General features: G+C 41.9%; 1 protein-coding gene across 1 annotated transcript in view; it reads right to left on the bottom strand.

Moving 5' to 3' along the window:
- STYXL2 (serine/threonine/tyrosine interacting like 2) overlaps positions 1 to 13802 on the bottom strand; it is a 28099-nt gene that overhangs the window by 13201 nt on the left and 1096 nt on the right. The window contains exon 3 of the mRNA XM_031435851.2: positions 939 to 1033. Within this exon, the coding sequence (XP_031291711.2) occupies positions 939 to 1033 (95 nt within the window). The remainder of the gene's footprint in view (positions 1 to 938; positions 1034 to 13802) is intronic.

Genomic DNA, 13802 nt, shown 5'->3' with positions numbered 1-13802 from the left:
GAGAGGAATGAAATCGTGAAAGGCTATTTGCCTAAAATTGATTAGAAGAAAAAAAAAAGTCCATCCAATTGGAATGAATACCCTTGAATGAAATACAGTATGTTTTCTGCTCTAAAGTTTACTATGTAGAAATAAACTCACAGACATAGAAATCAAATTTATGGTTACCGGAGGGAAAGCGGGTGGAAAGGGATAAATTGGGAGTTCAAGATTTGCCGATACTAACTACTATATATGAAATAAACAAATTTACACTATATAGCATGGGGAATTATTTTCAGTATCTTGTAGTAACCCTATAATGAAAAAGAATACAAAAACGAATCTGTGTATGTTTATGTATGACTGAAACATTACTCTGTACTTCAGAAATTGATACAGCATTGTAAACTGACTATATTTCAATTTAAAAAAAAGGAAAAAAGTCTTTGCAAATTGGAAGCTTAAAAAAAAATACAATTTACTGTGTAAATGTTATCATCCCTCCTTACCCCACCTTTCCCTACCTCCTCCCCATTCATACTTCAGTTTGAAAATCATCTTTAAGCACTGTAGAAATGCGAGTTTAAATCTAGACATCCCCTTGAGCAGAACTGTCTGGATGCTCCTAGCCATTTCTTGGGCTCCCAGGTCTGAGTCTCTAGCATAAGCCACCCCAGGACACCTGAGATTAACTGAGAAATTGAATGAGAGGCCTTAGGGGCAGATTGGAACTGCCTCCCTGGCTTTTGACTAGAGAACTGTTCACACTGATGCATGATAAGTTCCACCTCTGACCCATGAAGGCTGATGAGCAGGGGTTGGAGGAGCTGCCTTCTTTGGATCTGCTCTTCTGAATCTGATGGGAAGCACATTGAGACCTTCCAATGGGCCCCTCTGAGGGTCTCCTGATGACCCGTGGACCCTCCCTACTTCCACCCGGCTTCGGATGGCGTTACCTTCTTTGATGATCTGTTTAGCTGCCACGGCCGAGGAGAGGTGAATGGGCTCCATGAAAATGCTTTCTGTTTCTGCATCCGAGACCATTGAGTACCTGAAAGAAGACAATATTCACTTGAGATGACTCTAGGGAGCAGCTGAATGGGAGGTAATCTTTTTAGACAAGAAACCTGGATCTGATTTTAGCCACGAGTGGAAAACAATGAGAGATAAAGGGAATGCTTTCCCAAGTTTAGGGACCCTGAGAACGCAGAACACCGGGAATCCCATGGCTGAGTCGCCCATCTATTTTTAGACCGGAGTTGGCACCTCTGTGAGTGGATGTTTAATGACACCGTAGTCTACGTTGTGGAGGGAAAAGATTGGGGAGAACACGCACTGATGTGGCTTCACTTTCTCTGCTGTGTCCTTACCTTTGAATGTACTGCTGCTCTTTTTTTTCCTCTTGTCCTGGCCTCCATTATCAATACTATAGGACATCCCTAACTCTGCTTCCGCCAGGATTCTGCTGAACTGGTGGGCTGGGTGGGCTGCCACCATTCCCTCTGTGCCCCATATTTTTTCTCTGCTTAAGGGGAGTGGGCAGGCACAGCACGGAGGGAAATGTGAAGATGTGCTCAACTGCACAGTCCTGATTCTGAACACAAGATATCAAGGGTCAGCCTGAGCCCAGGGATGCAACAGTGTAACTTAGGTAAATGTCAATTTCCCCAAAAGAATTCAGCAGAGGTGTCAAAGGGATCTTTGAGGAACATGGTGAATCAAGGGCAGAAAAAGAGTCAGGACTACATTATAGTGGTAGGTACCCTCCTCCTTCGTGGGTTCTCCTCTTTTCCAGGTGTCGTGGTGAGTTTTAGGTCTTTTTCACTTAGTCTTTCCTTTACGTCCAGAGAGGATTATAAAAAAAATGAGAGGAATTAATGGATACCATTTTTTCCCTGTAAAAATGCCCTCATGCCCCATTCCTTTCATAGTCAGATCTTCCCTGCACCTCATCCCCTAGCAATCACTGATCTGTTTTCTGTCCCTGTAGCGTGGGCTTTCCTGGAAGGTTAACTACATGGAATAATACAATAGTCTTTTGGATCTGGCTTATTTCACTTAGCAAAATGCGTCTACAAATCATCCATTCTACTGCATGAATCCGTAATTTGTTCCTTCTTCATGCTGAATTTTTTGGCACCTCAAGCTATTGCTGGCATCACTGTCATACTGCCCTGAGTCCAGACTGAGTATTCCAAAGGGAAAAATGATACACACTCTGCTGATTTGCTAGTATTTTGAATTCTGGTTTTCTTCCTCAATCTGCCTGCTACTGTTTACCTTTCAGAGTCCTCAAACAGCTGCTCTTTCCTTCTGTCCAGGTTTTACAGGGCAATCCATGGGAGAGTCTGGGTGGAGGTGTGCTTGCCATCTTACCCAGCACAGGAAATTTGTCCATTGTTGTTGTGCTTTTAAAAGTCTGTAGTCAGTGTGTTTCCTGGTCCTTGTAATTGGCCTATTTTGTCTCTGTGAAAACCCGTAGGATCTTTTTTGGTTTGCAGTGTTTAGAAATTTCCCAGTGATGTCCCTTTGTCTATGGTCATCTACTATGTTGGGAATGGATACCATTTTTGAGTACCTTCTATGAATTTTATCCTGAAAAATCTCCCACAATGTAGGTATTATGATTCCTGCTATAAGACAAGGAAACTGTGGCTCAGACAGGTTGACGATATTGCCCAAGACAGTGAATAAGTACCAGGAAAAGTTGCAAACAGGGAAGTCCCGCTCTAAGTCCAGTCTTCTCTCCACCACCATACACTGATACCCTTTTGATTGGAAAGGGGAAATGAGTTGGTTGGTGTATGCAACCCCTGCAGGATCCCCAGGTCCAAGATAGGCTTTGAAACAGAAAAGCACTTGAAGAATACTTGTTAAAAGCATAGATGGACAGATGGATGGATGGACTGGGCTGAGTTGAGCTGAGTGCCGCTGAACAGAATGGAACTAACGTGAGCTCAGCTAAGTCTAGTTGAATTGACTAGCAGAACAATTCTCTTATAGTAGACATCTATCAGAATTCCCCCGGGGAGAATTATGTGATTGGAGCCAGCAGGGCTATGAAGAAAGAAATGTCTTTGACAGAAGAGAGGAGTAGCCTATGACTGTCCCCAGGATGTGGCTAGACCTGCCCCTGTGGCATGAGGGACAGCACAATGTGGCATCACTGTTGGTAGTCCCTGAGGGATTTCCAGGAGCAGCTGTGTCAGATCATTCCTGATCTAGCACCAAGGTCTCTTTGTGACCAGAAGATGTATTTTCGAATAAGCATGACTGGAAGTGGGGGTGAATTAAGAGTGAGGTTTGTGAGATGTTATCCTTGGATACCAGAACCAGAGAGGCCTTTAGCCATCTCGTTGACTGGTAAGGGTAGTAAAGACTTGAACACCCGGTGGGGGCGGACGTGGGCTCTGTAAAAGTAGAGATGAAGTAGTCTTGTTTATCTCTATACCTCCAGCACACGGAAGGTGAGTGACCAGGTAGGTTTTGATGACTGAGTGGATGGTGAGTGGACAGATGGGTAGATGAAAGAACAGACGGATGGCTGGATGAATGGATCGAAATTGCTAGGCACCGGGCAAGGTGTCCACATACCACCCAATGGTCTCCACAGCCCTGCGGACTCGGCCCCTTTCTCCTCTCCAGCCTCAGCTTGCACTGGCTTCCCCTCACCGCTCACTCCTTTCTAGCACACTGGTCTTCTCTGGCTTCCCATCCTCACCAAGTTTCCTTCTGCCCAGGCACTTTGCTGAAGCCCATTTCTACTGCCAGGATGTTCAATCCTCCCCCTCATCACCCATCTTTTAGATGTTAGTTCAATCCTCATTTCTTTGGGGAATTCTTCCCTGATCTCCACCTCTCACTGCACCATACATCGTTCCTTTGCGGCACGTCTATCAGATGTAACTTTCCATTTTTTAAAGAAATTATTTGATAAATAACTGTCTTCTGCACTAGACCATACCCTCTATGAGGCAAGGACTATGGCAGGGTATTTTGTGAACTGTTGTGTTCCTATCGCCTAGTGTAATGTCTGCCTGATAGAGATTCTCTGACTCACTGATTGAATTTGTCCTCAGTGTGGTGACATATTTAAGGGAATGTGGCAGGTACAATTGACAACAGCATTTATCAAGTATTTGCAACTTGCTCATCACCTTACTGGGATACCAGTAGCAAGCCCAGGAGCAAATCCAGGGTCTGGGCTATGTTCTGCCCATGCTCACTCCCTGCCCTCCTGAGGCCAGGATGTATACAATCTTGGGGGCCTATATTGGCAATCAGCAAGTTTTTCTTATTGTGGATTAAAGGTGGCCCCAGATCTGTGACACTCTTCGCATAGAGTGGTAGGGTCGATGTCCACTTCCCTGGAATCTGAGTGGTCTCTGCGACTGCTTTCACAACAGAATATGGTGGGAGTGACATCACGCCAGTCTCTGAGCCTGGGTCTTAAGGGCAGTTTTCCCCTCCTGGCTTTCTCTTTGGAAGCCCTGAGCTGCCGTATAAGAAGTCAGATGATCCCAACCAACCCCAAGACCACCAAGTTGGCAGGGCGAGGTCAACAGTCCCTGCCAAGCTCTCAGCCAACAGCCAGCCACGTGGGTGAGCCTCTTAGAGGGACGTCCTTCACCCCTTGGGCCACTCCAGTTGACCCCACATGACACACAGACAAGCTGCCACGTCTGGTCCTGTCCAAATTCCTACCGGAAAGGGGAGCAAACTAAAATCTTTGTCTTAAGTCATTACATTTGGGGGTAGTTGTCAGGCAGCCACAGACAGCAGCAACAGCACTGTTCCCAGGGCTAAGAAGTGAATTCTGAGCGCTAAGGCCCTCTTCTCCCGACAGTAACACAGAGCTAGTAAGTATCAGTGACCCACCTCAGTGTGTTGCAGTCGGGAGGTAACAACAAAGTCATCCCAGTGTGACAGTAAGCCCTGACACCATGCCAGGCCCTGAGGATGTTCTGGGCCCAGGAACCAAGGCAGTCTCGGTTTAAGAACATCAACATTTCATAAAACTAGAGTCAGAGACTTAAATTTTATATAAATATGAGTTACGCTTCCATTTCAACAATATTTACTGAAGGAGTTTTATTTATCGATAATTAATTTATCAATAATTTAAATTTATTGATAAATGCTATTATTCATAAAATAATTATTTTGTTTATTAAGGGTCAGGATTATGTAAAAATGAGGTTTAGGATGAAAAATCAAAACAAACCCCGGACAGGGTAATTAGCTGAGAATGCTTGTGTTACTACGGGACTGGTAAGGGCTTCCTCCTGTCATGGCCCTCAGTCCTCCCAGAGGTCAGTTTTCTCTGTTCATCTGCGGGCCTTCAGGGCTCTGCCTTCTGGGGAGGCTACAGGCACAAACTGAGAAGAGACACAGGAGGAGTCCTCAGCAGTCAGGTGTGCAGAAAGGCCTGGGCCAGGAACTCAGCAGGTGGCGTCCCCGGGAACCCCACCTGGTACCGCCTGTCTGAGAGCCCTTGATCCTGCCATTTTCCCTAAACAATGTTGACTTCAGATTGTGTAGATTTGGTTTCATGTGACAAATGCCAGGAACTGACCATCTGTCCTGAATATACCTAAACTCTGAGGCTGTAGGTTTCACTGGGGAAAATTTGAAATTAAATTCTGAAAATAGAAATGGCAGAGAAACATCCTCCCTTCTTGTTGGTGGTAAAGACTGAACTTCATTCAGCTCAGGAGTCAGTAAATCTGAGAAATCACATTTGAAGACTAACCAGGACACTTTTGGGAAGCTGGAGGTTTTATGATTGAGAAAAGAGGGGGGTTAAGATCAGATTCCCTCCCCAGCCCCACAATGTGTCCGTTTTGGCTGCTGATACACAATTGTGAGCAACAGTAAACTCAGCTCAACATCCTCCAGGGTTGAAGGTAGGATGTAAATTACTAGCACTTTTATGAGTTAACCTGTTATGAGAGAAGGAAATGTAAACCTAACAGTTCTAAGACTGTTTCTGCCAAAGACACGGTTTACTGAGTTGAATAAAGAAGGTGTAGGACCTGAAAGGACTTGCGTGGAGAGCAATGTTCCAGCGTTGAAAAGCAGCTCCCTTGTTTTCCATGGAGAAGCAGGATTGCAGAGAAAGAAAAGAGGAAGGAGGCTGAAATCTGGACAAGTGGCCCTGTTTATATCTGCAAGGTCAGTGAGATAGCAGCCCTAGAGGTTTTGATTTATGACCGTGTCTGCGCCTCTACCCGCGTGTCTGAGATGGAGTGCGACTACTCTCACACCGTGATTGGAAAGCAGCAAGGGCTGGCTGTTCAGAAAGACCGGCAGGGAAAGAGGGGCTCTAGGATCGATACACACCTCATCACAGGCTCAGGAAGCAGCAGCTAGAAAGCCTTGAGGGTGAATTGAAAGAGAAACAATAAAGCAGAATTTGATGGACTTCCTAACCAAGAGCAGAGACGGGGAGCAGCTTTCTTTAAACCTGTGTTTTTCAAAATTGCAGACGTCACCCATTAGTGTATTGTAAAATCAACGGGTTGTGCCTAGTATCTGGAAAGAAAGAAAGAAAGAGAGGGAGGGAGAGAGAGAGGGAGGGAGAAAGGAAGGAAAGAAGGAAGGAAGGAAGGAAGGAAGGAAGGAAGGAAGGAAGAGAGGAATACAATAGAGAATAGTACCAACCATTGTAAAGATAAGTATAATTTTGTGAAACCTTTTTAAAATTTACATATATCTGTATGTATACCCTGAGTAAATGGCATGTCCTACAGTGGATTACAGTTGGCAAAGTTTGAAAGCCACTTTTTAAAACCAGTTACCAGGTTGAAAAGACCCAGAAGGGAATGGAATTGGGGGTCCTCCAACTCAGACCTCCTGACAGCTGATCACCTCCTTTCAATGAGTTCCTTGGAATGAAAATGGAGGCAGAGGCCCAGGAAGGGGGTGTCTTTCTTGATTTGGCTTTTGCAAAAAAGGAACAGGTTTCTGAGCTTCAGTGAAGTTGACGACACAGGCAAAGTTCAGGCTCCAAGGAAGGAGAGAAATCAGGAAAGCAAATTGATTTTTAGCAAATTGCTTCCAGCAGGCTTCATGAAAGAGCCAAGGCAGAAAATTTTTCACAGAAAAAGAAATATAAAACAGTAAGGGTAAGTGGGAGGAGCCATTTCCCAAGGACGCGCGATGGGGACACACAGACCTGACATTCCATGCCCCCCTCTCCTGCCCCGCCGCCACCACCAGGCACACACTGACCTCACGATAGGAAAAGCAAGCAAAGCACAGTCAAGGATCTTTGCAGAAAGTGGAGGGGAATATGCCACCAAGAGAGACGGCCTGACTAGATCAGCACAGAGTTCTAAAACATCTCAACGGCTTGAACAATTCAAATCTGAAGCCAAAGAGAGAAATGAATTTAAAAAAATTGTGTGTGTGTGTGTGTGTTTAATGAGGGGAGGTAATTAGGTTTATTTGTTCATTTATTTATTTAATGGAGGTACTGGGAATTGAACCCAGGACCCTTATGCATGCTAGGCATGCACTCTACCACTGAGCTATACTCTCCCACAAGAAATGGATTTTGACTTGGAAAGAAAGAATAACAGAAAAACATTCTTTAAGTCAGAACAAGAGAAAGATAAAGTCTGACCCTTTATTTGGAAAAGAAGAGAAATCTGGTCATAGCTAAGGAGGAAGAGGCAGAGGCAGGCTCCTAGACCACCTGCATGGGAAGGCTTGGCAGGTCATGGCCTCCTGTCTTGAGGTTGGTTTGCACCCCAAGCACACTGATTTCTTAGACTGTGTTCATCTCGGTGACTGGGAGGTCTGATGGAGATTATGGATACCAGCAAAGCTGCCACCAAGCTGCCCCATTGGATGGGGGCGGTTTATATTTTAGTGTTGTTTTTTTTCAAAATTCCAAACTCATCTCCCCCAACTCTTCCCCTTTGGTAACCATAAGTTTGTTTTCTATGTATGTGAGTCTATTTCTATTTTGTAAATAAGTTCATATATATCATTTTTTTAGATTTCACATATAAGTGATATGACTCTGTCTGACATACTTAGTATGACAATATCCAGGTCCAACTATGTTGCTGCAAATGGCATTATTTCATTCTTTTTTATGGCTGAGTAGTATTCCACTGTGTATGTATGTCTGTGTGTGTGTATATATATATACATACATACATACCACATCTCATATTTCAGTGTTAATTCATGAATTACCTCAGGGAGTTTGCCTAGCTGGGAGATGGATGCATCTCTAGCTGCAGGTTTTCCTCCAGGGAGAGTGACTCATGGTGGCTAGGTTTGAATTTAAGGTATTGGAAGTCAATGTCTAAGTCAGGCAAAAATGAAGGCTTGACACCTCTAGCCACTGTCTACACCCCTTGTCAGGTTCTTAATCCACTTTAGGATGAGATTTACAGGTGAGGCTGGAAATGTTGAGATTTCCTGCCAGAACAGCAAGCATACTTCATCCCCAAACTAACTCTGATGGATTGGCAGTGGCTGTTTGCAACACCTAGTGGACTTTTGCAAGGCCCTATCCTGACTCCACAGAAAAGAGTCCAGATGTGTCACCAAAAGAGCTGGATCGAAAGTTGCAGTGGGTTGAATGGGATCAGCCAAAGATGTCTCTCAGAACCTGTGAATGCAATCTTATTTGGAAAAAGGATCTTTGCACAGATAATGAAGTTAAGGATCTTGAGATGGGATCATCATGGATTTGGGTAGGCCATGAACCCAGAGGTGTCACTTAAAAAGGACACAGAGAGGAGACAGAAGAGATGGCCATATGAACACAGAGGCAGAGGTTGGGGTTAAGCTGTCACAAGTCAAGAAACTCCTGGAGCCAACGAAGCTAGGAAGAGGCAAGGAAGGAGTCTTTCCTGGAGCTTCTCAGGGAGGATGTCCCTGCTGACATCTGGATCTCAGACTTCTGGCCTCCAAAATTGTGATAGAATATATCCATACTATTTTTAAGCCACTCAATTTGTGGTGATTTTTTACAGTAGTCCTAGGAAACTAGCACTGAGAGTCTGCTGATGGGATATTTGCTGACTCAGAGCATAATTTAGTTTAAAAAAGCCCAAGCCTTTAGCTCAAGGAATATAACAAGAAGGATAGAATTTCAGGCACTTATTAAGTATAGGGAGGGCTGTCCAGCCCTGGGGGATGGCTGGTTACTTAGAATAGAGTCTTTGCTTGTGGCAGAATTAGAGAAACATCATGTTTTCACTGGAGTGTGTGGGATTCTGGTGAATTAAGTATTTCTTGATATCGTGAGTTACTAGGAAGAATTGATTGTCAGATATCTTCCTCTGGAAGGAAAAGGGAAGAGAACCACCATTTATCAAATACCTAATGTATCTATCTATATATTATATTATAATAATGGGTGTGATGTATGTAATATATATTATAAACAATATGTTACATTACATTGTTTAATCTCTACCACTGGGTAAAACTGGTATTCCAATCTTACGACTAAGTAATTTACGTAAGTTCTAATAATGGCTAATAAGTGGGGGAACAGAGCTGACCTCAATTTTGGCCTCAATTATACCACTTAAGTTCTTCCCACATCACCATATGGCCCCCTAGAAGAGAGTTTTATTTCTCTTTTCATAGCTTTAAAATAGCACACAGCTTTATCTGAGGTATAATTGTTACACAAACAGCACATGTTTAAAATGTACAGATTGGTAAGGTCTGATATGTGTATACGCCCGTGAAACCATCACCATGATCAACATTGTGATATTCACCATCACCCCAAAGTTTCATGTCCCTTTGTAAATCCTCCCTCTACCCACTCCCTACTCCACACTCCTCAGACAAACCCTGATCTGCTTTCTGTCACTACAGAGATTCATTTGCATTTTCTAAAATGTTCTATAAATGAAATCATATGCTATGCACTCTTTTTTGATTGCTTTCATTGAGCAGAATTATTCTGGGATTCATCTATGTTGTTGTATGAATCAATGATTCATTCCTTTTTTACTGCTGAATAGTATTCCAGCGTATAAATATACCACAGTGTATTTATCCATCCACTTGTTGATGGACATGTGGCTTGTTTCTAGGCTGTTACAAATAAAGCTGCAGTGAACATTCATGTACAAGTCTTTGTATGAACATAGACTTTAATTTCTCTTGGGTAAACACCTAGGAGTAGAATGATTGGATCATATACATATAGGTGTATGTTTATCTTTTTAAAAAACTGACTAACAGTTTATAAAATGGTGCTACCATTTTACATACCAGCCAGCAGTGGGATTGTTCCAGGTCCTCCATATTCTCACCAACTTGGTAAGGTCAACCTCTTAAATTTTCTAATAGGTATGTAATGGTATATCACAGTGATTTTAATGTTCACTTCCCTAATGACTAAGGATTTTGAGCATCTTTTCATGTGCTTATTTGCTTTCCATGTATCTTCTTTGGTGAATTATCTGTTCAGATCTTTTGTCCATTTTTTTTTAAAGTATCATATTTTATTTTTTGAAGTTTTTTTGTGGGGGAGTAGGTAGTTAGGTTTATTCATTTGTTTTTAGAGGAGGTACTGGGGATTGAACTCAGGACCTCCTGCATGCTAAGCATGTGTCTACCACTTGAGCTATACTCTCTGCCCCTCATCCATTTTTAAATTGAGTTGTGAGTTTCTTTTTAATTGAGTTTTGAGAGTTTTTAAAAGTTTCCTATTAGCATGATTGGCTTTTATTTTATTTATTTATTTATTATTATTATTTTTTGGTTGGAGGGAGGTAATTAGGTTTATTTACTTATTTATTTTTAGAAGAGGTACTGGGAATTGAACCCAGGACTCATACATGCTAAGCATGCACTCTACCACTTGAGTTATATCCTCCCCACCAAGAGCTGTTTTTTCTTTTTTTTAATATGTTTTCCATATGAGTTCCTTACCAGATATGTGATTTGCGAATTTTTTTTCCCCAGTCTGTGAGTTATCTTTTCATTATCAAAGATACTGTAGCTGCATTCATTTGGGCTGGTTTAAGCCTGGTTTTGTGTAATGCGTGTTTTAGGGAGAGGTGGGTTGGGTGATGTCTCAAAAGCCAATGCAGCTGTGCTAATTTATACCTTAGATATGATGATTATTGCAAGAAGGGATAGCCCATGAGTTGTCACTGTGTGTTTGTCTTCCTTGAAAATGTCTGAAAAGGGCTAGCCGATTTGGGATCAACTTCTAAAAATCAATCGCTAAGGAGTATACTGTACACAAACCAAGAAGGGCATCAAACTCAATAGGATTCAGGAGGAGTTCCTGAGAAGCCACAGAAGATTTGCTCTATATGTGGGACCAGGGTTTTCCACAAGTAAATGGGGCTTTCGGGCTGAGCCCTTTTTTGGCTAGGAGGGGGACTGGCAGCTGGAAGGGCTAAGAACTGAATGCTGTTGAAATCTCTCTGTTAATAAATGCTTTTGTCTAGTGGCAGGTTCAACTTATGGGCAACTCTGAAACCAGCAGAATTGATCTTCCCTGCCTCCTACCTCCCCTTGCAAGGATCCACCTTCCACCTTCCCAGCCAGCACTCACGGATTGCCTTCCCCAACCAATAATCTGAGACGCTTAATCCATTTAAGAAAACGCCTGTTCCCTAGGGCAGTGTTTAAATATATATACCAGCCATTATTTGTCTAACCTACTGTTAACTGAACAGTTCATCACATTGTTTAAACATTCTATATTCTTAATGACTGTTAACTGTTAACACATTCTAGTACCAGTCCTTCTCATCTGGGGCACACGTGTACTTATTTCTGTTACGCTTGTATCAGGAGTGAGCCTAATGGGTCAAAGGACAAGCGTACCTTTAGCTTTAGTAGATACTATGAAATAGTTTTCCAGATGGTTGTACTAATTTACACCCTTACCAGCAATGAACAGGAGAGCCCTGACTGTCTCACATCCTCATTAATATTTGCTATTGTCAGTCTGTAATTTTAGATAGTTTGGTGAGTATGTAGTAGTAATGAACTGTGGTTTCAATCTGAATTTCTATTATCCATATATTTCAATATATCCTATTCCACTTGCTCTCTTTACAGTGTGACCTTGATCCTCCACTTGCCTCCTTTTGAACCTGTGTGGTCGTTCATGTGACTTTTTTTTGAGGCTAGATCGTGTAAATCAGTGCATTTCTGTCCTGCTCCCTTGGATGCTAACTCTTGGAACTTTGATTGTATATTTTTGGTTTCAGTGATTTCTAGCTTAATTCTGCAATGGGCAGAGAACATGTTTTGTATAATTTCAAGCATTAAAAGTTTGTTGATACACAAATGGCCCAGCATATGACCTTTCTAGTAAAAATTCCATGTGTGCATGATGAGAATGTATATCCCGCTTTTGTTGGGTACATGTTCTATAAATGCTGATTAGGTTAATTTTATTTATTGTTTTCTTTAAATCTCTTATACTCTGATTTTTTTTTTTGCCTCATTTTATCAGTTGCTGAGATTGTATTTTTAAAAAAGCGCATTTGACTAAGATTGCAGATTTTAATATTTTCTTTAGTTCTGTCAATTTTTTTGCTTTATATATTTTGAAGCTGTTATTAGATTATAGAAATTTAAAATGAATATATCTACCATATGGTGAATCCAACCTTTGATCATTATGCAACATCCTTCTTTGCCCCCAATAATGCTATCTTAAAGTTTTCTTCATCTGATATCAGTAACTCACATCCCTGGCTTGCTTTTAGTTAGTGCTTGCAATTGTGGCAGTTTGTCCTTTCCAAAGATGGCCACAGTGTTTCCCATCCCACTTGCTCTCTTTATAGTGTGACCTTGATACTCCATCAGTGGAGTGGTGGAGCTTATGTTGTTGTCTCCTTCTGAACCTTTGTGGCCCTTTACGTGACTTCTGAGGCTAGATCAAGAAAATTAATGCCCTTCTGTCCTGTTCTCTTGGAAGTCAGCTACCACGATGAGAAACCCCACACTGGCCCACATGGAGGGATCATAAGAAAAGATCGCGTTAGGTGTTTGGGCCAACAACCCAGCTGAGGTCCCAATGTGAAGTGTTAAAACATGTGAAGATGCCTCTCTGACACCAGCCCCCCGCTGTTGAGTCACTCCCCACCTTAAAATCATCCCCAACCTCCAAGTCTTTCCAGCTGAGGCCCCAGACATCTTGAAGCAAAGACAAGCCACACCACTGCTCCTTGCAGGCGCAGTGAACACAATCTCCTGATTGTGACTATAATAAAAAGGTTGTTTTATGCCACTAAATTTTGAAGTTGTGAGCAATAGTAACCAGAACAGTGTAGTATAAGTTTTCTATCCTTTGTTAACCTTTGTACATCTTAATTTTTTAAGATGTGTCTCTTATAAAAAGTATGCAGGCTTGTAAAAAAAAAATTGAGTCTGACAATTTTTGTCTTTTAATTGGAGGATTTAGTCTATTTATGTTATAGTAATAACTTACTTGAGTTTAAATTTTCCATCCTAGTATTTTCTTATTATTTATTATGCTGTTTGTGTCTTCTTTTTCCTCTTATTTTGGACTGATTATATTTTATTATTGCATCCTCCCCTCATTAGCTTGCTAGTTATACATTCTAAATAACTTTTAACAATTACACTAGAAATTACAAAATGCATCCTGGACTTTTCATTCAAATTTAAAGTTTCACATAACCTCTCAAGATAACCGTCACTAAGCTGAGAGAATGAAGCATGTAGACAAGGAAGCAAAGAAATAAATTAGGACCAAAAATTATATCTAAGAAAGAACTTCAGGTGTGACTTCTGACGCATGGAGTTGTTAGGTCTCTGTGGATCCGAAACCAATTATGTTT

Source organism: Camelus dromedarius, chromosome 23 (assembly GCF_036321535.1).
Source record: "Camelus dromedarius isolate mCamDro1 chromosome 23, mCamDro1.pat, whole genome shotgun sequence".
Classification (NCBI taxonomy): Eukaryota; Metazoa; Chordata; class Mammalia; order Artiodactyla; family Camelidae; genus Camelus; species Camelus dromedarius.
Note: the sequence above shows the minus strand (reverse complement) of the source record. Positions and strands in the feature narration are given on the sequence as shown.